The following is a 27,960-nucleotide window of genomic DNA, read 5'->3' as shown; positions in this document are numbered from 1 at the left end:
ATTCAGTGACATCACAGTATAACTACAATACCTTCTTTAGAAATTAACATATTTTCTCCCCTTGAAGCTGGGGACATTACTTTTGGAAATGTCACAGCAAAAATGTAATGCCATTAAAATAACTTTCTCCAACATAGCTAGAGATCAAAGGAGGCCGACTTCTCTCACCACAAAACACTTGTCACAGTTTAAGAAATGGCCATGAGGCCCGGGGAGACAGCTCCACAGTTAAGAGGCTTAGCACACTCCCTGCTCTTACAAAGGACCTGAGTTTGATTCCCAGCCCCCAACGGCAGCTCACAGTCATTTGTAACTCCAGTTCCAAGGGACCCCGTGACCTCTTCTGGACATGTCCACTTCCTGAGCACATGTAGTACACATAAACTCATGCAGGCAGACACATATACACATAAAAAATGTTTTTAAATGGTAAGACACAAGGACAGTGTCTTAAAGGCTCACTGGGACCCAGGCACACCGATCACCGATATGTGAAACACTTTCTAAGCGCTGGATGGAGATTGAAGTGCAAAGGTCAAGTGAATGAGGAAAAATGATCTAGCCTTCTTTTCTGAGTTTTTATCTCCCAAAGAGTGGCCAGAATTCATTAAAATAGCTGGAAAGGTCCCCCCAAAGCCAGTGGTATTGTGACAATGATAGTCACAAGGACCACAGCACGACACTTCTCCATATCTGCAACTATCTCTGTGACTTTTGGAAAGTGCCTTCACCTTATGCTCACTTAACAGTCATCTCTGTACCAACCTGTCACAGTGTCACAGTTTGTATTTAAGAAAAGGCTAACCTTTTTCAGTGGTATATATGCATAGGAAAACCCATAGCATATATATAGGGTTTGGTGTGTTCTATGACTTTAGGTATCCACTGTGTGAGTGTGCACATGCGCACACACACCCTTTCCCATTTTCTCTTGGTCTTTGAGTTTTTGTTTTTTGTCACAGAGTCTCAGTCTCTCTCTCTCTCTCTCTCTCTCTCTCTCTCTCTCTCTCTCTCTCTCACACACACACACACACACACACACACACAAATGGTAAGAAAAAACAGCATGTGGAGAGACCACAGTAAAACCTATTCATCTGTAAAATTGATAGTTGTCAATCATTATAATAAAAAAAAAAATCCCTGCAAACTCTTTCTGCTTGGCTTGCTAGGTTGGCACACTAGATTGGCAAGAGAAAAAGGTAGGGCAACTGGGCACACAGTGGTCAAAGTGGAGCTGCCTGGTAAGGCTCAGGGTGGCCTTGCCTTGAGGTTGTGCCCCAGTCCATCTCATGTCACCTTGGAGTGTCTCTTCATCCTTCAGCTCATTGTCATCCCCAGGACTGGTATGAGAGTCCCTAGGCTTCTGGGCACAGCCACTGAGCTTGCACAGGACAACTGAGGGAGGACATGAAGACTGTGGGGACAACTTACGTCTGTTTGTCTTTTCAGAGGACCCCACAGCAGGACCCTGAGTCAGCCTCTCTTCTAACAGCCAGCTTCCACTGCTGCAGAGTCCCCTGCCTGGACCTGTTCCTGTACCACCTCTCAGTAGGTAAGAATGGATGTCTCCAGAGCAGAGAGAAGGGAGACTCAGGGAGCAGGGCTCTCTGGTGGCAGAAGCTCCTCACACCACCACACCATCACTGCCAGTCCTCCTCTCCCTCTCCCCCACAGCAGACCTAGGGACACTATTAGCCAAGGCAGATGGAAGGTCTGATGACACCCACCATCCTGAAAATCCTTTTCCTGTCCTGAGTCAGGTCATAGTCAACAGCACTGGGATGAAACTGCCTCATCCTGGCTCCCATCCTAAGTTGGCACTTGCCAAGTTAGGAGGCGCTGATGCAGCCTGCCACAGGTCCCTAAATGACCTGTCAGTCCCAAGGAGGCTGACATCAGGCCCCAGGGTGGCCCTGAACAGTTGACTCATTTTCGTTTCACTTCACTTTCCTGGAGGCCAACCACCCACTCACGTCCCCTGGAACTGACATGGATGTCTACCTTTGTCACTGCCCCTGTTGTGGAAAGCTCTCAACATTACAGCCACTGCCGTCTTCATCCGAGCAGCTGCCACTGCTCAGAAGACTGCAACACCCTCTTGGGAGAAGGGGAAGGAGAAGGAGGTGATCTTTAGACCATCCCTGAGCTTCATCCACTCTCTCCCGAGGCTGAATGTAATTCTGCCCCAGCTGTCTGGTCTCTGAGGTGCTAGAGTAGTCAGGAGTGGAAGATTGACTGAGGATGAACTCTGTCTGCATCTGTAGGCAAGTTGCCATCCATGTTGGCATGGAATTGTTCAGTGATATGGCTCTTCTGACATCACCAGAGATCCAGGAAGCAACCCCTCACTCATGCTCCGTAAGCAAGCCCAACAAACATATTGGTTCACCAAGCTAGACTGTAGCGGGACTCTTACTTTGTCCTGTGTTGGGGGACATACCCTCTCTCCAGGAAAAGCTTATGCCCCACCTCTGTTTGTCTCTAGTCCATTTCTTCTTAATCACACAGGTCTTGTAGTGGCAGCCAGTGGGCTCAGAAAAGCAGGGGTGTCATCCAGGTGGAACCTAAAAGACGTGCAGCTGAGTTTTGGAGCAGGACAACTCTGAAGCCTCCTTCTTGGTCTGCCTTTAATAGCTCTTCTGTCTCTAGCTCTAGTTGGCCAAAGCTGTTCCCTTCCATACTTCCAGCCCTCTCAGGTGGCTTGCCCACCACTCTGTTTGATCCTCTTCGCCCTCACTCTCAGGCTAGGGAAAGTATGTATTGTTCGTACACACACACACACACACACACACACACACACACACACACACACGGGTGCATTGGTCCTAGAGGAGCAGAAGAAACCAAGGCTGCTGGGGATGGCTGGGCGGGGGTCCCTGGAATTCAAACTCCCAGTTACTTGTGGTTCTTCTCTTTTTGCTGGGCGAAGATTTCCAAGCAAGATATGAACCCACACTTGGCAAACTCTGATGTGAGCAGCTGATCTAACTAATTCCAAGAAAGCCTTCTCTTTAAAAAGAATGCACATGAGCAAATGCCATTGCATGGTGCTGCAGGCCCCCCACGCTCCCCACACTTCCTCCCCAAGGGTAGTGGGCACTTAGTGCTCAGAACCTTGGCCCCTGCCTTCCCCTGTACCTAGGGAGCCGCTGTCCTTTACATTTGTGCTAGCCTGACTTCAGCCCCACAGGTGATCACTGCTAGTCTCCCTCAAACAGCTTCTCCTTGCATGAATAACAGAGTCTCCCTCAGGGGACAGTCAGCACTGTAATGATTTCCCAGTGTGGTGTAGATGTGGGTGGGGGCAGGAGAATTCCTTCATCTTCCTAAAAGAACAAATCTGGGTGTGATGGAGAAGCTTCAGGTGGTGGGGGGTAGGAGGAATAGGAGGGGGCCCACATCCCCCTGGGACAGCAGCACCCCACCCTTACCCTGTGGTTATTTGCAGGGAGCACAGGAATGAAGGAAGGCATGTCTAATAACAGCACCACCAGCATCTCCCAGGCCAGGAAAGCGGTAGAGCAGCTGAAGATGGAAGCCTGCATGGACAGGGTGAAGGTAAACTCACTCAGCATCTTCCTTCGGGTTCCAGAGTGGCCTCGTGAGGCTCAGTCCCCCAACAGAGGAACAGTCTCAGTGGGCATGTGCTTGTTCCAGAGCTCTGAACCTGCCCAGGGACTCCCATGATGCAGTACACACACAGTGTGTGTGAATTCCATGAGAAGTCACCAAAAATAGATTGTCCTTCCTGTCATCTGTATGTAACTGTAGACATATAATGAGGGTTGGAGAGCTGGACCCTGAGATCGTTCACATTGTGTCTCCCTGGTACAGTGATAGAGGTTAGACAACAACAGGTTTTTGGACAGGCACAGCTGGGGCTGACACATTGAATCAAGCTTATGTATCAAATGCTCCCTGCAGGGAGGTGAAAGGATGTGCCTGCCACCACCATGGGTGTTTGGGGGGTCCCTTCCTACTGGAATTACTGCAGGGAGATGAAGCCTTGGTTTCCACAGATGCCATGTAGACTGATGCATATAGAGACAAGTTGAAGGCCTGACAGTATGTGGCTCTGAGATGCAGCCGGTGTTTGGTCATGATAAGGTTGAAGGACACCCTTTCCCCCCAGGAATGATGCCAGGGAACTGGAGTCTACCAGGCCTGTGGTCTTCAAGGACTAAACCCAAGGGTCTTGCTCAAGAATCTGGTATATGAGTTACTGTTCTCCTTGCTATGACCACACACCTGATAAAAGTAGCTCAGGGGAGGAAGGGTTTTTTTTCTGGCTCAGAGTTTGAGGGTACAACCATCACAGTGAGGAGACATGGTGTGAGAGAGGCTCCAGCTGTGGAGGGCATGAGGTGGTGGGTCACATGGCATCCAGTCAGGAAGCAGAGGGGTGAAGGTGGAATTCAGCCTATTTTGTTCTTTTTATTTAGCCCAGGATCCCAGTCTGTAGGCTGCTACACTGTTTCCATAGTTAAACCTCTCTGGAAATTCTCTGGGGGTGTGTCTCCTAGGTGATTCCCAAAAACCCAGTCAAGTCACAATGACATAAGCCATCATCACATTGGGATACCAATTCCTAAAGCCTGCAAGGCTTCCCCTCTCACACAGCAGAGAGTTTTCAACCTGTGAGTCTTTACCCCTTGGCAAACCTCCATCTCCAAAAATATTTACACTACAATTCATAACAGTAGTAAAAATACAGTTATGAAGTTGCAACTAGAATAATTTTATGGTTGGTGGTTACCACAACGTGAGGAACATGTATTAAATGATTGCAGCATTGAGAAGGCTGACAGCCACTGCAGTAGAGTGCAGTAGAGTGTAGAGAGGGCCCCGGCTCTCCCCTTTGCAAGCAAGAGTGACTCTTTCCCCTGCAGCTCATGACATGCATAATTTGGGGGGGGGGCAAGAAATAGACACAGAACTTGATGTACAAATATATGGAACAAGAAAGGAGTGTGGGGCTGTGCACAATGGTGCACAATGGTGTATAAACAGAGCTGTCATTTTGAACACAAGCATCTTACATGTGCTGATAGCAGCAATGCTGTCATCTGGCTCTTGTGTCCCCCAAAGGCCTGTTGTTGAAGGTTTGGACCTCAGTGTAGCACTGCAGGAAGGGTTAGGAGCTTTAAGAGGTAGGGCCTACTGGGAGGTTTTAACTCACTGTGAGTTCTGGAACTCTGGTCTGTTCTTTTTTAGAATTTTAATTATCATCATCATCATCAGTGTGTGTGTGTGTGTCTCTGTGTGTATGTGTGTGTGTGTGTGTGTGTGTATGTCTGTGTGTGTCAGAGGACAACTAGGACAACTTTGTGTAGACAGTTCTCTCCTATCTTTTACATGGATTCTAGGACTCTGGCCCAGGGTTAGGCTTGCACTTCAAGCATCTTTACCTGCCCATCCATCTTGATGGTCCACTTTTTTATTTTTGTGGCTGGTTTGTTTTGGTTTTTTTGGTTTTTTGTTTTTGTTTTTGTTTTCAGACACAGTTTCACTATGCAGCCTACAGCAGCTTTGAATTCACTCTGTAGCCCAGGTTGACCTTCAACTCACAGTGAGCCTCCTGCCTCACCCTGTCCAAGTACTGCCATCGTACTTGCCACCTTCATCTCTTCTCTTCTGGGTCATGGCCACAAGGGAAATGGCTTTGCTCTGCCAGGTGCTGCCACCATGATGTGCTGCCCCACCCCCAAGCTGTGAGTTGTTTGCCTCTGGTGTGTGTTAAAGAAACTGCCAACCACAAATAACCAATCAGATATCAGTCCTTGGAATGAAAGCCAGAGAAGGGAGTGAGGTCAGCACCCAGAGAACAATTGGAAGCACGGGTTCTTGAGACCGAATGAGGCTTCAGAGGTGTTGCTGCAGACAGGCATTGCCCAGCTGTGCAAAGACAGGAAACTTCTGCCAGGAGAGGACACAGTGAGATCATCACTGAGCAAAGCAATGCACAGTGGGGCTGTGGCTTCAGCGTGAGCAGATGTCTCCACCATAGTGAGCAGAGACATGAGCTGGCCTCAGGCCAGCAACTGGATTTGGAAAAAGCCACCTGCTGAGCTGCTGGGAGGAGGATGCTGTGTGCGCAAGCAGGGATCACAGAGCCACAATGAATGGCAGGCATTTGAGGTGAATGGCCTGGTTGTTGGGGACAGGGAGGTGGCTGCAGCTGGGAACTGGGCAGAGAGCACTGAGGTGGTAGAAGAGGTGAGCACACCAAGAAATCAAATAGAGTGTGGAAAGGAAGCACGGAGCACTGGGCAGAGAGAAACAGGAGGTCCAGCTATGCACCAAGCCAGAGAACTAGGGGACTGTGAGCATACGTTAGGATGGTTGCCAGCCCATGGGGAGACATTCTGTGGCAACGGATCATTTCCAGCCATAAATAGAGTTCCAGAGACTGTGTGTCCCCATGGAGTCTTTTGGGTACACGCAGACTCTAATGGGAGGGGAACCATAAATCATGCCAGAGGCGTTAGTGCTGCTGCTGCTGGGGCCCTGCGGAGGAAGTAGCTAATTCTAGCTTGGGTGATGTCAGGGCATCGTGGAGTGGGCCAGAAACTGACCTGTGGGGTTCAGAAACAGTGCAGAGGTCTCAGGAAGGAGATAGTCCCTAGCTGTCTGAGGAGAAGGTGCTCAGGTCTGTCTGTATATCCAGCCCTACATTTGCACACAGTCTTTATTCTTGAGTTTTAGCCTTGTTGTTGTTGTTGCTGCTGTTGCTGCTGCTGCTGCTGCTGCTGCTGCTGCTGCTGCTGCTTTTGTTTTGGAGACAGGGTAGCCCAAGCTGACCTCAAACTAGGTATATAAACAAGGATGGCTTTAATCACCTGATTCTCCTGCCTCCATCTCCCAAATGCTAGGGTGACAGGCATGCATAACCTTGCATAGGTTTGTTGTGGTAAAAATATATAAAATACATAATTTCCCATTAAATCATTTTTAAATAAATTGCAATTTTCAGACTCAGTGATGTTTGCAGTATCATTAGCTACCATCATCTTTATTTTCCAAGAACTACATCTTCCCAACCAGAAATGTATCCACGTTCTCCCCTTCCTCCAGCCCTAGAACTCTCATTCTGATGCCACTGAGAGTGTGACTGTAGTAGAGATCTCATCTAAGTGAAAACATGTAATGCTCACCCAACGTCTACCTAGTACAGCATCCTTGGAGTTTACCCATGTCTCCATCATCAGCACTTCACCTTCTTTAATGGCTGAATGTCTCATTCTGTATATCCAATATACACAAACACCAGAAGAGAAAAAGGCGCATGCACACACTGAAACACAGGGTGTTTGAACAAATATCAAATTTCTTTATGAAAAGTAGTCCCAAGACATGCACATAGTTCTACTCACTGAATATGTCTGAGGTCTGTCCCCTACTCATTACTATCCTTGGGCCATATTATCTCCAGGTCAGCCCAGATGCTATGGGAGTCAGTGCCTCCCCCTCTGGCTCTCTCAGTGGCCCGAGGAGCCCAACAAGCCGAGTTCTGAGATAAATATGGTAGAGTGATTTGTTGTCACACATACAGGATTTAGAATTACTTCTGGAACTGATTTTGTGAATGGAGGTCATTTTCTCTCTAATAAGTCAAGAGGAAGTCAAACTCTTAGTGAAATTGTCTGAAAGCTATGTATTAAAAGTCATTGGTGAAACTGCCCTGTTACTGCTACGATTGCAGTTCATGGCATAAGCACAGACTACATGGATTAAGGGCTCAGGCTTGCTCAGGCAAGACTGTTCCCCCTGTGGACACTTGTCACAGCTCCACGTGCCATGTCTACCTGCATCTTGTCAGGCTTGCCTGCAAGTTCAAAGGTTCCCATGGACACCTCAAAGCCAGGCTCTACTACTCAAAACACAATTCATGGAACTCAGGAAATACCTTACTTATGTGTACCAGCTGATTATAAAGATGATGACTTAGGAACATCCTGACAAGATGTCTAGGTCAATGGATTGTGGGTCTTGGTGCGCAACTTCCAGGACTTGTGTAAAAGTGACACCTCCCAGCCCATAAACGTGTTTATTCTAAGCCCCCCAAGCCCATGATTAGAGTATCATGTGGTCTTGTTATATTGCCATGATTATTAACGCATTGGTCACTCAACCTTCAGCCCTTCCTCCATCCCTGCAGATCAGGGGCAGGGCTAGAAGCTCTATTTCCGATCATAGCTGTCTTCCTGGTGACACGCCACTTTCCTGAAGCCATCTTATTAGCATAGCACAGAGACTCTTACCACTCAAGAGAATCCTAGGAGTTCTGTGCCAGGGACAAGGAACAAAAGCCCTATGCTCGATCTAATAGAAAAGGCTGAGTTTTCCTGTGACCTAAAACGCTTCAGTGTGTAAAATACGAGTTTCTCAGCATTCCACACACGGCCATTGATCCACCCAGCCCACCGCCGTATTTAGGGATTGCCAGGTCTCTCAAGGGCTCATCTCTTAGCACTCCCTTCTGTGTGTCTGTACACCTCCCTCCATTGTCAGCCTCATGGATATGCCGTCTGAAGAGCATGCTCCCCTATTCAGAGAACACCTACTGCCATTGTTCTCCGACAGTGGCACTGGCTGCCTCAGGCCTCAGCATGCCATATGTCTAGCCCACCACAGAGGCAGGTGCTCACTCCAAAGTGGAGTATGGCCAAAAAACCAAGGCCTTCACTGTTTGAAGGAAGTACTATGTACCTTTGGGAAATATATTCTAAGCCGCACATCTAACCATGGGTTGCCAGCACCTCCTCCTCCAAAGGCTAAATGAGGGAGCAGCCTGCTAGCCCAGCTGCACAGAGACTGACCTGCACTGCCTTAGTAGACGGGGCAAGAGGCTAAGGAGACTGCTTAAACTGTCCCCAAATGCACACCAGATTTGAGTTGGAACTGCTCTTTTAAAGAGTAAAAGAAAACAAAAATGGGCTTGTGTAAACATTCAGTCAGAGAAATGAGGAGCCAGACTGTAGCAGAGAGAAGCTAACGGAGCCCGCATTTGAGAAGACTTTTTCTAAAAAAGCAAGGGAGACTTTAAGCACCTCATAAGCTCAAGAAAAGTAAAGCAAGCAAGTCTAGAGAAGAAGCTCAGGCGGGAGAGCGAATACAGGTGCTGAAAGGGTGTATTCTCTAAAAAGAGAGCTAAAGCCAGCTATGAAGCCATACACCTGTAAGCCCAGCTACTCAGAGGCTGAAACAAGGCTGCAAGTTCAAAGCTTGCCTGGGCCACATCGAAGTTTAAAAACAGTCTCAGCTCTATGAGACCCTGTCTCAAAAAAAAAAAAAAAAAAAAAAAAAAAAAAAAAAAAAAAAAAAGCTTTGAGCTGGTGCAGTGGTAGAGTATTTCCCAGTTTGAAACTCCAAGTTGAAGCTTTGCTACTGAATAAAACAAACAGAAACTAAATAAAGTTTGAGGAAGGCAAGAAGGAATTAATGACAGAGAGGCTAGAGTGAAAGTCATGCAAAAGGGGAAGCTCAGAGATCATACATTCAAGACTGACCGCACCCAGCCATTTGCACGGAGATATTTCTGGCAGAGAGAACTTAGAACAGGGAAGACTCCTAAGGACAAAGCATGAAGCGTTTCCATTAAGTAGAGGAAGTGTCTGCCCCTTGCCACATCCAGCTGATAGTTAGTAGAGATGACAGACGCTGAGACATGGGCATCTGGGAGGTTCCCTGCTCCCTCAGAAGTAGAAAACCCTTTTCTAACATCACCCAAACAAAATAAAAATCAGCCAGGCATGGTGGCACACACATGTAACCTCAGCACTCAGAAAATCGTGACAGGAGGAGCAAGAGTTCAAGGCCAGTTTAGGCTCCATTAAGACCTAAAAAAACAAAATAAAATAAACAAACAAACAAACATCAAGTTAAATCGTTCTTAGATAATAAAAATAATAACACAGAAAACTCTTGCAGGCAGAAGTGACCACTTGGGACAGTGGAGCTAGCTTTGATCACATTCTTTACACGTCATAAGGTTCTCAAGGGTTCATGGCAGCTCTGAGACCTCGGTACCCCAGGGTATCAGGTCATAGACAAAAAACACTGGGTTCCAGAGGTGCTGAGAGACCTAAAAGACACAGCCTGGGATCTAGTAACCTGACCTGAGTGCCTCAGGTTGGGTGCACGGCTGAGGCTCCAATGGCAGCCCATGACGAGCCGGTGTCTGCTGGGGAACTCCTTCCCTGCCACACCCAAGGTGACATAAGCATGTCCCCAGTTATGCAGATCCTTAAACTGACTATAAACATGGCCTGCTTCTCCCTAGGAGAATCATTTCATTATATAATTGAATTTCACTACCGGAGATCCAGGTGTGCTTAGTTTTGCGGATAAAGGGATTTGAGAAAGGTCATAGAATCATTGAGTAGAGCCTGGGCCTGAGATTCCACTTGATGACTGCTGCGAAGGGCTATCACTACTGCTCCACAGACTGCCCAGGGAGGGTGCCGCGCTGAGCTGAGGACTCCCTCCTGAAGCTAGGGCTGCTGAAATGACCCAGATCCAGTTCACCATGCCTTCCTCTTTGGGTCACTAGTAAGAGCCTGGAACATGTGTGTCTGACGGACAGAACCAAGGAGACATGCTTGTACTCATGTTGCAAGGGATTCTGGGAAAGAGAGAACATTTTCAAATCCTATTTAAAGAAGCCCTATGTTTCCCACACTGGAACTCACCAAGAAAGCAATCAGAGAAAGGGTTCAGTGGCTGAAGAACAGAGGGTGAACACTTAGCAACTGTCCACTATGGCTAGTTTCCTAATTAGGAGTGAACCGGTAGATACAATGTCATTTCTGAAGCTGGTTAACATATTCAAGCCTAATAATGCTGTAAAATGCATACCTCAAAATTACTATGGGGCAAGAAATAATACATAAATTATAAAACAACAAAGAGTGTATAAAAATTTGGAAAACAAAGATCGTAAAAGAAACTCCAAATGTGTATGTCTGCAAATGTTAAGTTGAAAATCCAATTTAGGTTCTGTTTTAATCTTAAAAAGCAACATATTTTACACCCCTGAAGTGACAGAAATATTTTTAAGTGGGAAAACTATAAAACTCAAATGAAAGAAAATTTTAATATCTGGATAAAAGGAGAGATGCCCCATGTTTATGGATGATAAGATATTATTGTTAAGATATCTTCCCAACTTGACCTGTAGATTCTTTGTAATCCCTATCAAAATCCCAGGAAGTTATTTTATGGATATTGACAGACTGATTCTAAAGTTTATATAGAAAGATAAAAGACTTAGAATAGGTAATAAATTAGGGTGATCAGGAAGGGGAGGCTGTGTCGGGTCATGGAGGAGGAGGAGGATGTGGAGGAGGAGGATTTAGAGGAGGGTGATTTGGAAGAGGAAGACTGCTGCCTCTAATTGCTGCCTTTTCATACATCGAGAGTAATCAAGACAAGGGGGAGTTGGTGAAAGTCTAGACACACAAATCAGTAGATCAGAATGGAGAAATGAACTGTCACAAATACAGGCAACAGATCATTTACAAAGAGCAAAGGTGGTCTTTTCAGCAAGTAGTATTGGAATAGCTGACATCCACATACCAAAAAAAAAAAAAAAAAAAAAAAAAAAAAGTGGATCTAGACACAGACATTAACTCAAGATGAGTCATGGGCAGAAACGTGAGGACAGGGCTGTAAGCCTCGGATAGCGAGTGCACAGACGTCTGATTGACCCTGGATTTGACTGTCTCGATTCAGCTAGCAAAACCCGAGACAGCCTGGTAAGCCATGCTTCATCAGGACTTGAAGCTTCTCAAAACACCACACGCAAGCTTCAGCAGAGGACCGTGTGTGCAGAATGCCTATCTGATAAAAGGCATATCCAAAATACACAAAGAACTCTTAAAATCTAATCATTAGAAGACAATCACATTTTTAAACAGGCAAAACTCAAGGAGGGTACCACACACCTATAACCCTAGGCTTGGGAAGTGGAAGCAGAAGGGTCAGGAGACCAATATTACCATCAGATACATAATGAGTTAAGAGCTAGCCTTGGCTACATGAGTTTCTCTCTCTCCCTCTCCCTCTCCCTCTCCCTCTCCCTCTCCCTCTCCCTCTCCCTCTCCCTCTCCCTCTCCCTCTCCCTCTCCCTCTCCCTCTCCCTCTCCCTCTCCCTCTCCCTCTTTTTCTTCTTCTTCTCATACATACATACAAAAGGCAAGACATATAAATGGGTTTCTTACCAACAATGATGTAAGAATAGTAACTTACGGAATGGGGAGGTAGCTCAGCTACTGAAGTGCTCGTTTTATGAGCACAGGACCCAAGCTCAATCCCCAGAACCCATATTAGTAAATAATAATATTATTATTAAAATAATTTTTTAAAGCTATGCATGTGAGTGCTTGTAATTCCAGTGCAGGAGAGATAGACAGAAGAGTCCCTAAGCAGTGCCCTGGCAGGACAGACTGTCACACTTGGCAAGCTCCAGGCCAATGAGAGACCCTGTTTTAAAAGAAAAAGATGGAATGCTCCCAAGGAACAGTGTCTTTTGGCTGCCACAGACACACATACATATGCGCATTCCTGCATGCACGCGCACTCACAGAAGAGACTACCCTCTACAGCAGTAGTCACGGATACTGTGCCCTTAACAGCATATCACTTCATGGCAGCAGGAGTGGGATAGATGTACACAGAAAGCTTTAAACACTGCTTCCTGAACATCGTGTCCCAGCTTGATTGGCAATGACCATGTAGGTTGTGTCGTGAGTGCTTGGTCATCAGATGATGGCCCTGTTTTGGAAGGTTGTAGAAAATTGGAGAGGCAGGACCCCCTGGGAGAACCTAGGCCACTGGATTCTTGTCCACTACCAGAGGAAGAAACCTGCCCATCACAGGCCCCTGCATCATCACATTCAACTCAAGAATTTGGAGCCAAGCGACCATGGACTGAACCCTCTGGCTAGGAGCCAAAATAAGCCTTTCTTCTTTAGATTGCCTATGTCAGGTACTCTGTCGCAGTACAGGCAACTAAACAAGGGAGAGTGATTTAAGAATGCCCATATGTGGATAAGGCCTATATTGCTTTTAATAAATACTTAAAAGGGTATAAAAGAAGATTTGAATGACAGAATACCTTGTTCTAGGTTAGGCAGTTAGCACTGAAATATATTCTAAATTAGTACATTATAAGAGAAGTTCTATTTTGGATTTAAAGTTAAAATTATCTGAAAGTTCAATTAGATGGAAAATATGAGAATGCCTAGGAAGTTTTTGTTTTTTTTTTTTTTTTTTTAAAGTAATGTGTTTGGGAAGGAAAATATGCAAATGTTTCCTACCTCTGGAAGGATATAAAAGTCAGAATGCATATGGATTTCTGACTTTGTTCAACAATGGACAGATCAATTGAATAGAGTAAGAAGTCTCAAAATCAGACCCAGCATATCCCCAGAACCCCATGGCCCAGATGGCATTTTCAATAAGCGAAGATAAGATCTTAGCAGACTTGTTAGAACATTGTTGATAAATGTTTCTGGCACTCAGGGAGGTAAACAAAGGTGCCTATTCACTAATATATCCAAATAATGGCAGAGGAACTGGATCCCTCTGCTCAGGCTGTCAGACTACAAAGTGTTTTAAATGTTTTTTTTATTCATTTATGTATGTGTGCATGTGTGAGTGCATGCGTGTGCAAATGGCAGGTGTACCTCTGCAGCAGAGGCCACAGAGCACAGCACAGCATCCTCCTCTGTATCTTTCCACATTTGTCCTTGGATTCAGGAAAGGCAGCAAATCCCAGTCATCCTCCTGTCTCTACCCTGCTCAGTGCTGGGGCTACTACAGTTTTCTAGGATGCCTGACTTACTATGTGGGTGCTTCAATCCTGGGTCCCAAATCCTGTCCTCAAGACTTCAAAACAAGCAGTTTTAACCACTGAGCTAGCTCTCTAGCACCTTAAACAACAGATTTGTTATCCTTTTCTTCTTCTTCTTCTTCTTCTTCTTCTTCTTCTTCTTCTTCTTCTTCTTCTTCTTCTTCTTCTTTCTCTCTCTCTCTCTCTGTCTCTCTCTCTCTCTCTCTCTCTCTCTTTGTGTGTGTGTGTGTGTGTGTGTGTGTGTGTGTGTGTGTAGTTTAGCTATAAGTGCAAGATCCAGGTACCAGTAGGGTGTGTGCTGTGTGCTGTGTGTATATGCATGTGTTGAGGGATCTTCTTCCTGCATGGTAGATGGGCACCTCACCACGACTTCATGTGGCTTTTCACTTATATTTGCAAGGTAAGACAGAGCAATCCCTCTGTCATTTCTTCCACTGTGAGGATACCAGTCCTGCCATCCCTTTTGGACATATTTAGCCTCAATCACCTCCCCAGAGCTCTGCCTTACCCTCACCTTATAGATTCCGCATTTGAATTAGGGAGGGGGGTAATTCAGTCTGTAACATAGATAAGATTTAAAGATTGGCTAGACATGGTGGTGGATCTCTGTGAGTTTCAACCTAGCCTGGTTTACATAGCAGGTTCCAGGACAGCCAGACATATATAGAGAGACTCTGTTTCAAAATTTAAAAAAAAATTAAAGATTAATTTTTAAGTGTATTTATGTATGTTTGCCTGAGTGCCTGTATGTGAATCATACATGTACAGGGACCCTCAAAAGCCAAAAGAGGGCATCGGAACCCTTGAGCTGGAGTTGCAGGCAGTTGTGAACTACTGGCTTTGGTACTGAGAACCAAACCAGGATCCTCTCTAAAAACTGAAAGTGCTCTTAACCACTGAGGCATCCCTCCAGCCTCAGATCAAATATTTAAACTGTGTGTGTGGTGGCATACACCTCTAATCCCAACAATCAAGAGGCTGAAACTGGAGGATCACCACGTTCCCGCCTTAGCTGCATGGTGAGACCAGCATCTCAAAAAGCAAAGATGAAAGTTAACACATGAAACCATCAGGGCACTTGGAAGATGTGTCTGTGTTTTGTAGCATGTGAATTTGAGAAAAGTCCTTTCATGTGATACCACAAAATCCACAGCTCACAAGCACAGTGGGAGTTCTGACTGCGTCTTTCAAAGTCCCATAAGTAAAAGTCTCTCAATCAGTAAGGAGAAGTAACACTACCTAAACCAGAGTTAATTCTGAAAATAGAAGATGCCCTGCAAAGTCAGTAAGTAGGGAAATGAATCCTAGATTCATTTTAACTGGAAGGAACCAGGATCAAAATGTATCCTTCTACACACTCGTGTCCTCAAAAGTCACCCATTTCCTAAACCAGGCTCTGCCACCTCCCAGTAGGCTATTCAAAGTCTGATTCAGTAAGTAGATTAACTACTCTATAACACACTCATAGTCATGGCCAGAGTTGTGCCCTATGATGCCCTCTCTCTGGCATTGCTCCGGCCAACCTGTTATCCCACTATTGAAAGAGTTTTATTGTCTTCAGAATGTGTGGTGGTTATTATTGATTATCAATAGGGGGATTCTTTCCCAGAATTGCATCTTTTACAAAGGTGACATCTTGTCCCTGAGGGCTGGCTTCCTTCTAGACATGAAAGTCTTTGGAAGTTGAATGCTGATACCGAGACAGCAATAACCATCGGCTCAGTAAGCAGAAGGCATCTTTTCCTCTCTTTCCATAGGAAATCTCACTGCCAAGTAAGCCATCAGCGGATGCTGCCCACCCTGGCAGCTGGCTTTTGAGCAGTCATTTGCATGTGCACTGTCCACACAGTCTTCACTTCTTCTGTGGTACTACAAGCACTGGGAGCCTAACAGAAAGCATGGCTGTATTTTTATGTAAATAGTCTACATACAAATTTACAATATATTCAAAATGTAAGCATCAGTTGGGTTAGGATGATGTCTACTGGTTTCCTCAGTGTGGATTTCCTGAGCAAGCCCCGTAAGATCAAACATGTGACGTCTCCACGCTTGTGTCTGTGCCGCAGTTTTTCATGATGATCCTTCTAACAAAGGAGACTTCATCGCCTCTTACTTTTGCTTTCCCTCGCCATCAGGTAGGGATCTTTAGAAAGAACAAAATGTAATTTCTGCCCCTACCCTTCATAGTGCCTAAATTCAAACCAGAAAAGGCCAAAATTGGTATTTAGTAAGACATGGGTAAGGGTGGTTAGCAATTTGAGAATGAAGACCAGATAAAAGGAGAACAACCTTTTAACTAAGCCAAAGAGCAGGGATGGATGCTGTCTGTGCTACCAGAAAGTAGTACAGGAGCCAGAGCATCTTCATAGTGGCATGCACTATGCAATCAGGAACTGTTGCCACTTACAGAGGTGAAAGCCAGATGGGCTATCTGAAGTGAGTCTTCGACCAGCAGGACAGGATGTGTCAGTGGCCACTGAGGCTAAGTCAGGCTGAATGGTGTGTGTTGCATTCAGTGAGGGGACAGGGAGTGTTGGTGCCAGCTGAGACTGCCAAGACTCACTGTTTTTTCCCTAGGAAAAAATAAACTTCCCTATCATTGTAGAATACCTCTGTGCCAAGACCAGGGTGGGTCTTTGTTGCATCTATCCTTGACCTTCATGGTTCACCTTGCTATGCAAATACTCTGTTGGCAAAGTCTAAGATGCTTCATCTTGTTTCCTTCTAGACAAAGCCTTGTGCTTGCCACCCTCCCTCAGCCTCCTGAGGACTGGAATCACGGGTGTGCACCACCCCACCTAGTTCTGAGTTACACCTTTCTTTGTAGGAAACTGAGAAATCACGAAGACTGAGAGGTAGTAGTCAGATGGGTCCACCTGTTGGAAGGATTTGGTTAAGTCAAGATCCAGGGTACATGTGGGTCAGTGTAGGCTAGGGGCTGTTGGTCCTGTGGTATCCATGTAAATAACAGTTCTCACTGAGGTGAACTTGGTGGTATTAATCTATCTCTCACATTTCTGCTTCCCGGAGTGCAGCCAGATCTTGATAGGAAGGAAGAGTAGTTATGGTGGTTGACAATGGCTATCCCATTGTTAGAGACATCTGGCCCTAAGATCTATTCACGTTATCACCACATGGCTTTCTCCTCCTCTAGATGTTCTGTAGAGGCAGGAGATGCTCCCTCCCTCAGGACAAGACTTCCTGTGCAGCAGAAGTCACCTCCCCATTCAGACCATTTCCAAACTGCTAGGAGTTTCCTGCAGTGCTCTGGGATCTGCTGAAAGCCTGGCTGCACAGTGCCTGGGTATTGTCCTTAAAAGCTGTTGTATTGGGCTCAATTGTATTCATGTTTAGAAAGAAAAGTGCACAGGAACTCACTCAGAATTCAGAGGTGAGACATATGCTTGTGATACCCTGAGGATCCCTGAGGGGCTAAGGGCACATGGCAGTCTCTGTTGAGTAGTGCACCAGGCCTGACCTTAGAAGAGATACCATTGCTACATGCTGACTACAGCCTGGCTGTACTCTTCCTGACATGGCTTTGTTTTCTGGGGGTGGAGGGAGGAACAGGCAAAGCAACCAAGATACTCTTCATTGATTCCATATTGTTCAATAGACCCAGACTGTCGAGAAGTAGGTGCCCTCTTGACTTCAGATGTACAAGATAAGTGCAGTGGGTGTCACGGCGAGAGTAGTAATTATGTCGTCTGTCTTGTCATGGGATGTGACTATGGTAATTGCAACATTTTCTCCCATCATTGAAGCTGGTAATTATAGTGCAACTAACAGCATTATGTGCTAACTTGGGCTGTTTTAATCACCTCTTTTACTCTGGAATGCAATGGGAAAATTCCACAGTTGTTCCCAGGCTACCCATTTCTCTCAGCATCTGCTGCCTTATAATTCTAACAGCTGGATGCTGAGGTAGGAGGCAGAGATGCTCAGGGCAGCTCATCTCCATGATCTCGATGCTTGATAAGAAAGCACTGGCAAGGAGGCAGTTGTCAGCTTTCTACCGTGATAAAATTTTGTCTTTGAGATTATCTCTTTTGTTACAGAAGCAGCAGATGTGTTGGCATCTGGCACTGTCTGTCACCCATATCTTGCAGGAAGAAGCTCTCCAGCCACAAAACTCAATCTAACCTAATTAACAAAAGCCACATTCAGCCCCGGTGTTAGTTTGGTTAATTAATGTTGGGATGGAACACCGTGGGACAATGTATTAATTTTCTCATCATTAGGACAAAACTACCCATAGTACAACGTAAAGAAGGGCTTGTGGTTTGGAAATCCAGCCTGTCGTGATGAGAAGACATGGCAGCAACATGAGGCAGCTGGTCACATCACATTAGCAGCAGGAAGCAGAGACAGATTCTGGTACCCAGCTCATGTGCTCCTTGCATTCAGGCCAGGGCTCCAGTTCATGGGAGGATGTCAATTAGATTTGGCCTGGGTCTTCCCAGCTCAGTGAATCCTCTTTGGAAATACCCTCATAGACACACCACCCACAGGTCTGTCTCCCCTGTGGTTGTAAATTATACCCATCACAGCTGCGATGATATCTTTCATATGTAGTGTCCCATGCCTGAAAACAGCCATTACCTGTGTTTATCTTCTCTGATCACAGTTTAGTGAACACCAGCACATATTCAAGGTGCTTTGCTTATACTGAAGTAAGAGGACTTTGGATGCTATTATGTGAACTGAGGGGGTCTGGGTTGGGTGGAAATTTCCCTGATTACTTTGATGTAAAATGATTTACACTCCATTAGGTGCAGCTAGGCATAAGTGGGTCATTCTTTACAATGTAATTGTTTGAGTAAAATGTAAGCCCTATGTAGAATCCAGAATTAGCAGAGCATGGTCAGAAAAATGAAATAAGATCATTTGTCAGGAGGGTAGAATGATTGAAGGGACTATGTTTGGGCCACCCCCTCCTCCTGGGATTGTTAGATCTACATCACGGACCTCGGGCTTTTTGTCTGTCCATTTTCTACAACTGTATCAAAATTCTATGGTTGGAAAACAGAAGTGAAGATGGGGGAGAAGGAAGGATAGATGAAAGAAAGACTGGAAGAGAGCATGGGGAAGAGAAGAAAGAACAGTGTTTCTCACAGCTCTGGGGCTGGAAGAGCAAGGTAGCAGGGCCTCCAAATTGGGTCACAGAATGGTTGAAAACAGCCCATTAAAAGGCAAGGCAGGAGAAAACTCAGGCCAAACCCTTCTTCTTGTCTGAGCCCTGTCTTTCAGCAACATCATAACCTATAAGGGAAGGGGTGTCACATGACCTACTTGTGAGTACCTTTAACTTTCAGTGTGAGGTTTGAAGGGACTTCTGGACTGCAACAATCAGGTGTCAGTAATTTGAGTACATTTAGAAAACTGGCATTGTAAGGAACCAACCCAGGTCAACACATTTGCCCCCCACACTTCCACCAACTGCCTCTTTGCAGTCTGTTAGGCCAAATGAATATGCAGCTAGGATTCCCCCAGAATTGTAGTTATGGCCCAGAGGATGCAGCTGAAAGGGGGGCAACCTTAGAACAACTTGTTCCTTTAAAGGAGCATGGTAGAAAAGCATGGTGGCATCAAGTATAGCCTCACCTTTGTGACAAGGCAGAGAAAATTTCTAGATAGAACCTGCTCAGAACTGGGCAAGCCGGACACCCAGCATAATTGTCAGGTGTTGCAGGTCTGAGAGAGGAGGAGCTCAGACCTTGTGGATCTTCTGCTTGTGCACGGCCCCATAAGTTCTAGCATCTTCTGAACCCCCTCTCTGATGCCTTGTGGTGATAAATTTGAACTTGGGGTTGTTCTCAGAGTTAAGCTAGTATAGCACACACACACACACACACACACACACACACACACACACACGTGGTGTATACTGCTGGTTATATATAAAGGTAAGTTGGTCACTGCTCTGATTACTTACAAGCCAGCTACCAACCAGCAGCTGGATTGTGCACAAGGGCTGCTGTCCTCTGTCTCTACATCTGTGACTCCTCAACACATGTGACTGTTTGTGGTAGCTCTGTTATTCCTGAGTCTTCTCGGTTGGCTCTAGTGTTAGTTTTTCCCTGGCATCTTCTCAGTTAGTTTGGCAATGTAGACAGATACTCAGTAAACACTTCCTGGGTGAGATAAAAACTAAGTCCTATAAGAACTCCAAATTAGCAGAACATGGTCAAGAAAACTGAAATAGGCTCAATTTTGGCAAATATCGAATGACTAAAGGGGCCACTCTGAACCCTTCCCTCCTGGGAGTGTTGGCTCTCCAACCCTGACCTCTAGCTCTTTGTCCTACCCCAACTCCTAAGCTTGCCCATAGATTTTCTACAAAGAACTCACCTTCCCATAAGTTAAAGACCTTATTGATTAGTGACATTGGGGGTGTTCTTATATGTCTCTAAAGCTCCTTTTACTTATCTGGTCTGTGGTCTATAATACAGTCAGTTTTTAAAAACCTAACTAGCTATGCATTGAGATGGGAATTCCCAGGGGAAGACCAAGTTTGCAGGACATCTGCAAGCCATGGCAAGGGATAGGAGTGTGAGGCAGAGATAACCCTAATGTACACATAGATTGGGAGACACACAGGAATGGCAATGGGACATAGCTGCGGTCACAGGGAGAGAGAACATGCATGCACATGCCTACTCTAACCTCCCAAGTAAATGCCAACTGCTTCTTGGCTGGCAGTCACACTCACTTCCACCAACATGTGAACACTGCCTTTCTCCCTATAGCCACTAATGTGGGAAGGCAGGAAATCCACCCAGCATCCCTCTAGCAACCCCTGGAGTATGCTCCAAGCCAGAACCCATGAGGGTGGCTGTATTAGTGCCACCCTCTGATCTGAAGAGCCACACCTTGTCCTTCACTGCAGGGCGACTCCTGTAGAAGTCGGTTTAGGCCTGTTTCACCTGGCCATCACTCCCTCATCATTTCCTGTCTGTCTTAATTATTTTTCTTGATGCGGTGACAGAATACCTACAGAACACTATGAAAGCAAGAGTTTATTTCTGAAAAGAAAGGGCAGTGCAAACAGATCCTTTCTCCATTCCACACTAGCAACAAATGGAGCGTTTGGCTTGACTCATCGGCTTGACCTGTAGTTATTTCATCTGAGGAAAAAAACCCCACCAAATTGAGCCTGCCCACATCACCTCTCGGAGTCTAGCTATCACCAACACAGACAGGTCTGGGGAGGAAATTGGAAGCAAGAATCTATAATCGAAGGTGGCAGAACCCCAAAGCTGGCGTTTGTGGCTTGCTGGGGCAGAGGTTTTAGAATATTCTCCCCTCGTTTGTGACGGCTAACCTGGGTTTGTCGTTTGACTACATCTGAAATCAACTTAAACCCAAGCAGCTGGGCACACCCACGAGTGATTGTCTTGAGTGGATGGTTTGAGGAAGACCCCACCCTAAATCTGGGCCACACCTTCTAGTCGTTGACCACATAAAAGGACTCACCATTTCCCTCTCTGTGAATACCCAGCTTTTTCTCTAGACTGGGCATGTTCTCTACACAGTTTCCATGTATTAATTAAGAAAGGTCTGGAAGGAAAGCATAAGGGTTTCCTGGCCAGTAGCAGCCTGTCTACAGGGAGCAGCTACCTGTCCTTACGTGATATGGGCTTGAGCCAGTGAGATGATTCAGAAGGCAATGATGTAGTCTTCGAAAGCCTGGTGACCTGATTTTTGAGCCCAAGCCCACCTGAAGGTGGAAAGACAGAACAGACTCTACAAAACTTTGTTCTCAGACGTCTGCATGTGTGCCATTGCATGTACCTGCTTTGTCCACTGCATGCACGCACATTGGTATATAAAGGCACATTACATACTAATATAATTATATAGAAAAATAATGATAAATACATTTTGTAAAATGAAAGTTTATAAAGCCGAGCTGACTGGGGGCCTGCTGAAGGGGACAGATTGTCTCTCCTGACTTTGCCTTGAGAGTGGACTATAGAAAAATCAGCATGAATAAATACCATCAGCCAGACTTGGCCAGGAATAGCTTCTGTGTTATTCTTATAGAAATGGCTTTACAGAGTCACTGTGAGGTTACTCTGTTCCATTCTCTCTGTTTCATTGTTGGACGTGCTGGGATCTAATCCATGCTGGGCAAGAACCCTACTACCGAGCCACACCCTTGGCATCTTCTCAGCTCTCTGGATCCTGAGCTAGCACTCTAGGGCAGCAGGTCCTTGAAGCATCTTTCAAACGCATCATCTCCATTCTATGAAAACTTGCCAGCCCCTGGCCTTGCTTGATCATGCATACTATACAGCCTGACTTTGGCCATGGCCACTTTTCTTGTGAACCTCACCCTGGACCCACTCTGTGAATGCCTTTAACCAAGCACCTGTGCTGTGTTTCTGCAGGTCTCCCAGGCTGCCTCAGACCTCCTGGCCTACTGTGAAGCCCATGTGCGGGAGGACCCTCTCATCATCCCGGTGCCTGCCTCAGAAAACCCCTTCCGGGAGAAGAAGTTCTTCTGCACCATTCTCTAACCCCCATGGCGATGAACCGGGCCCTTTCCTGCCATAAAAGTTCCGAGTAGAGACCATGCATGCTCCCGTGTAGAGGCATGCCTCCCACAGCAGCCCATCTCTGTCCAACCAACCCTGATCTGGGCTCATCTTGTTTTATCATAGTCCCTTCATAACATTGTTTCCTCTTCCTTTTTTTTTTTTTTTTTTTGGTTTCATTTTTCTTATTCCCATCCGTAGAGAAATCAGACATTTTTATAGCCAAATAACAAATGTGCCATACAAAAGTGTAGATTTAAAGGTCTACAGTTTTTAAACATTCCCAAACGTAAATATATCCAGTTAATAAATTTCAGTGGGTAATTTATTGAAATAGAAACTGTGCCAAGTGTCTCCCACGCACAGTAATTCAGTAGCAGATGAGAGCGTGTCAGCCAGACACATGTGAGGGTGGGGTCTCCTTCTCCTCTGGCATCTCTGTTGTAGGAGCCTTCGGGGGCATGTGGCAAGGCCCTGGAGATGACTAATATCTCAACCTGTTTATCCCTGAACATTCCAAAGCTGAGGCTTCTGAGAATACATTTGTGGTGTAGACACTGGAGCAGCCTTGACTGTAGATACTGGGCCAGCTCCTCAGTCCAAATGCCCTGCTCTCCCTTCTGCTTCCTCCTACTTGATGTTCCTGGTAAGGCAAGGAGTCTGACAACACTGGGCCATCTGGAGTCTCGGCACAGTTATCCCTGGAAGTGATCTCACGATGCCACTCGCTGATCTGAGAATTTATGGGTGTCAACATATTTAACCTAACAAGAAATGCTCCAAATATAGGTCTATTTTTAGAGAGGAAATATTCCAGGCATAGAGAAATGAGATTTGCTGAAAACTGCAGACAGAAAATAGGCACACCAAGACTTCCATATGTGGGTAGACCATCCCTAAAGCCCTCCCTGAAGTCCTGAACTGTGGCCACCTGTTGCAAGTGTGCAGATTCACAAACAGTCCTAACTGAACGCTAGGAATGAAGCAAACTCATTTCACACTATCTGGATGTACACCCCTCTCCCACCTTGGCCGAGAGAAGTGTCACAAACCTAGATTATGGCAGTTTGTGATAGATGATATGTAGGTGCCCCAAGACCAGATAGCAGTAAGCCTTGAGATTTTTCAAGACAAGGCTGTTGGCCTCATCTAAGGCACCCCCATGCCCTCCTGATGGAGGTGGTAACCACAGTTGCTGAGGGCTCGGTGAGGACATTAGTTGTGTAGATATTTGGAAACTGCCTCTCTTCTGGATCTCAAAGAGATCTTGCTGTGTACGGCTGGGCAAGCCGTTGTGTGCCAAGCTGTTCAAACCAGCAAATTGCAGACAGTTAATTACCCCTCTTGCTCTTCTGCCAGGGCAGAAAACAAGTAAAGCTCTGATTATCCTTGAAAACCAGTATGTGCTGGATGACAGCCTATAATGCTGTGGAGTGTGTATGACTTCATAGACACCATGGTTCTGGGATGAGGAGCGTAAAATGGCCTCCAAGGAGGTGACTATTATTTTTAGATGGGTTTGTGCCTTGCTACCCTCTCTTGCAGCTTTTGTAGAAACTGTTCTTAGTTTCACTACTGGACACGAGATCAGAGGCTAAGACTCTGGTTTTGTCGGGCTGTAACGAGATCTCTGTATTCTATGGCTCATGTTGGCATCATTAGCTAACAGAGCAGACCATAGTCCACAAAAGCCAAGGAAGTGGGGCAGCACCTACAGGTCAAGAGAACAGTGTGCTTTAATCTCCTACCAAACTGTCTCTGCTTTCCTGCCTCCCATTCCCAAGCATCTTTCTTATATTCTCCTGTGGATGGCGTATCCACGAGTAACTGTCCTGGGAAGATCCCCCCACCCCTCCACCACTCTACTGCTTGGACCCGTTGAGCTTTTGGACCCCCAACATCTTTCTACTTATACCTAGATTTCTGTTAATTCTTGGAGTCTTGTGATCAACCTCGTAAACTCATTATTCCACAAAGTATCCTCATTTGGCTGTAAATATTTCATGAGGAGACAACTCCACCCCTGAGTATGTACTCAACAGAAATGTGTGCATCTCATCAGAAGAAAAGCACTAGAGTGTACCCGGAAGTAATAGCCAGAAGGAGCCCCTTATGCCCACCTTGAAGGGATAAGCAGATGAGGGTCATTCACACACTGGAGTCTCAGCTCCATCCACAGCTTGATGCAAATCTTGCTGCCTGGGGGACTGAGAGCAGCCAAGCCCAAGCTATAGCTCCAGTTCCATACAGCACAGGCCTGGCAGGCCAACCCATGCTGGTTGAAGGAGGGGCAGTAGCTGTTCTCAAAGGGGCAACAGAGAGGAGACACAAAAGGCTTCTAGAATGTTCTGTCTCTGGATCTAGCTGTGGACCACGGTGATATGTTGAATTTGTGGAAGTTCTCCAACTGTCCGTTTTTGGGTGCTTTTCTGTAGGTGTGTTATACTTCAATAAAACATTGAGCTCTGTGACTACCAACTCTGGGTCCCTATGCTGTTGCTCCCCCGCCTTTGGTACTTTGTTCAACGTTTGACTCTTCCTTAGATTTCCTTAACATGACATTACCAACTCCCATTGTTAGTGGGACACTCTAAGAGTGTGTTTGCAATCACCAGCTGGAGAACAGGTTTCTGGCATGCACAGGTGCTTCTCCACACAAAGCCTATGCTCTGGGGTTTGTGGGCAAACAGCAAGGCAATCCATGTGACTTCCACTGAGTGGCTGAGACAACATCCTCAGTCTCTCTTGCCTTTTTACCCTCAGGAATGAAGGGACAGGATGGCCTTCCAGGAAAACTCATAATTACAGTGACCTCTGGAGCAAGAGACCAAGGTCCCATAAGGCCCTGTGGTGATAAGGAGCTAACACTCAGGCAAGAAGAGCAGGTGCTACATGCTTCTGTTTCTCTCTGCTCCCATCTGAGGGCTCCCCTGCCTCCAACCTGCGATGTCTGTCTCAGACTTCACTCCTTTCTCTGGCTCCGCAGGGCTTTTACTCTTCCCTCCCACAGCTTGCCACTAGAGTCCTGGGGTGATCAGAGAGCAACCTCCTGCTGATCCCCTCACGTCAGTTCAAAGGTTTTGTCTTTGATAGTGAGTTTTTGCTTCCTTCTCTGAGGAAACCAGGAGTTGTCAACACCCCGACCCCCAACTGAGGAGCCCTGGAAGGGAGAACACCAACAGGTAGGAGGGTTCCATGGTGACTGCTGGAGCCTGACATGAAATAGTGAGAGCCAGTGCTATCTGTAGCTGAAGAATGGAAACGGCTTGGATAGAGTTTATTTACAGTGGTACATCCTCAGCCTCTGAGTGGTAGGATCACCCCCAAACCATGGGCACCCCGACCTCCAGTCCCATCTCCTGGGCTGAGCACCTTCCCTTCCTGTGTGCAGAGCCACAGTGGTGACGGATGAGCTGCTGTCAACCCAGGTTTCACACTCCTGGATGTGAGTGTGGATGACTCAGTGACAACTCTGCCTGTCATGGCCTGACATCTGTTATGGTGTTTTGCTTACTGTCTAACCCAGAAGTCACCATTTTGGCTGACTGGACAGCAGCCCCAGAATCTACTGTTCTCCCTCCTTTCCCACCAGAGCTGAGGGTACAGACATTGGCCATCACCCCCTAGCTTTAAGGTAGGTGCTCCTCATTAAACACAGCTCCAAACACAGCTCCTCTTGCTTGTGGAGCAAGTATTCTACTCACCGAGCCACTTCCCCCAGCCCCTCCATTTGGTGTTCAATCAAATCCCTATGTTTGATTCTGCTTTAGTTACATTTTGCTAACCTATGGCATTTTCAGACCCATTTGTGATAATTAACTATAGGCTATCGTCCTAACTCCACGACTTCATAGATTTCTCAGAGCCATACTGTGACCTCTAATGGTTTGCTTGCTCTACAGTCACCTGTCACCCCTGTCACTTAGAGGAGACACTAGTGCCAAGGAATATTTGTCCTCCTCTCTGATCTCAGGAGGTCAGAGGCTCTGGTGTCACTCACCATTGCATCTCCAGCACTGAATGTGTCACCTGACACATGAGTGCCACTCAGTAAATGTCCCCCAGCCTGGTACAGTAGCTCAGTGACAGTGCTCGCCTAGCATGTACAAGATCAGAGGTTTGATCTGTAGCACTGCCCCTCAAGATGAAGAAACGCGTGGCTGTTACTCCTGGCTCAATGCCAGACTTCAAGTGTCTATTTACTTTTTAAAAATACTTTTTAGTTTTTTTTCTGACTGTTTTCTTCTTGTAACTTAAATTTTGGAGGAAATTTTACAAATGAGTACTATATTTGCATCATGATCACTCCCCTCCCCCTCCAACTCCTCCCACTTCCTTTCAAATTCCTGACTTTTCCTTTGCAATTGTTACATACATGCTAGATGCTAGATAGATAGATAATAGATGATAGATAGATGGACTGATAGATTGATGATAGATAGGTAGATAGATAGATAGATAGATAGATGCAAATTCAGCCAGCTGAGTCCATTTACTGTTGGTCGTACGTCTGTTTATCTAGGCCTGACCACTTGGGACTAGATAGCTCCATAAGGGACTCATCCCAGGTGAAGACTGATTCTCCCTCAATGTGGAGCCATTAACTTCCTGAAGCTCTTCATCTAGGTATGGGGCCTTGTGAGAGTTCTTGTTCCCCTACTGGCATGTCATCTGCTGTTGCCATTGAACTAGGCTTTCTTTATGCAACCATATGGTTGAGATGTCCTGGATGTAGCTGTCCTGTTATATAGAAGATACTACCTCACAGCAGGTTCCCTGCTGAATCCCTCTGAATCTTACAATCTTTTCATCCCCACTTCTAGGATGTTCCCTGACCATAGGTGAAGGGATTCTGTTGTAGATGAATCAGCTGGTTCTGGTCATTCCACGGTCAGTTGTTCTCTGCATTTTGAACAGCTGGAGCTTTCTGTAATGGTTCCTGATTGTGGAAAAAAAAAAAAAAAAAAAAACCTTTTGTTGATGAGGAATAAGAGCAACACTTACCTATAGGATAAACATTTAGAATGCAGTTGGTAATTATACTGGTTTGGGAAAGTGACAGTGGTGGGTCTCCTCTAGGTCTATGACCTCTCTAGCCACAGGTAGCTGGCTAGGTTTATACCACTAGGCATAAATTCATTCCTACCGAGCAGGTGTCGAGTTGTACTAAATGGCTATTGGCCATCTGCAAGGTATTCTCATTTTTAATACTATTAACCAAATGGGTTTGAATGTAAGTGGGTCCACACCACCAAAACATTGCCTATTGTTATTCCAGGGAGTTTAAGAGCTGAAAAAAAAAAAAAAATGGAGCCTATCTGGTTAAGTGCTTGCCACACAAGCACAAGGACTTGAGTTAGATTCCCAAAACCCGGATAAGAAAGCTGGATGCTATGGTGTACTTATAAACCCATTACTGGGGAGATGCAGCCAGGCAGATCCCTGGCGGGGTGGGGTGGGGGGGGTCACTATCCTGCCAGCCTAGGCTAACTGGCAAACCCCAGGATAACAAGAGACCCTGTCTCAAAACACAAGATGGATGGCTCCTGAGGACCAATACCC

General features: G+C 46.0%; 1 protein-coding gene across 2 annotated transcripts in view; it reads left to right on the top strand.

The window, feature by feature from the left end:
* Gng4 (G protein subunit gamma 4) overlaps window positions 1-24,876 on the top strand; it is a 40,972-nt gene extending 16,096 nt beyond the window's left edge. For both annotated transcript variants that reach the window (XM_076939354.1, XM_034509646.2), the window contains exons 2-4: window positions 1,453-1,555; window positions 3,452-3,561; window positions 22,252-24,876. In XM_076939354.1, coding sequence (XP_076795469.1) covers window positions 3,463-3,561; window positions 22,252-22,380 — 228 coding nt within the window. In that variant the 5' untranslated portion in view covers window positions 1,453-1,555; window positions 3,452-3,462 and the 3' untranslated portion in view covers window positions 22,381-24,876. The remainder of the gene's footprint in view (window positions 1-1,452; window positions 1,556-3,451; window positions 3,562-22,251) is intronic.
* The last annotated feature ends 3,084 nt before the right edge of the window (window positions 24,877-27,960 follow it).

This window comes from Arvicanthis niloticus, chromosome 8 (assembly GCF_011762505.2).
Source record: "Arvicanthis niloticus isolate mArvNil1 chromosome 8, mArvNil1.pat.X, whole genome shotgun sequence".
Classification (NCBI taxonomy): domain Eukaryota; kingdom Metazoa; phylum Chordata; class Mammalia; order Rodentia; family Muridae; genus Arvicanthis; species Arvicanthis niloticus.
The sequence above is the reverse complement of the archived record's forward strand: the minus strand, read 5'-3'. Positions and strand labels throughout refer to the sequence as shown.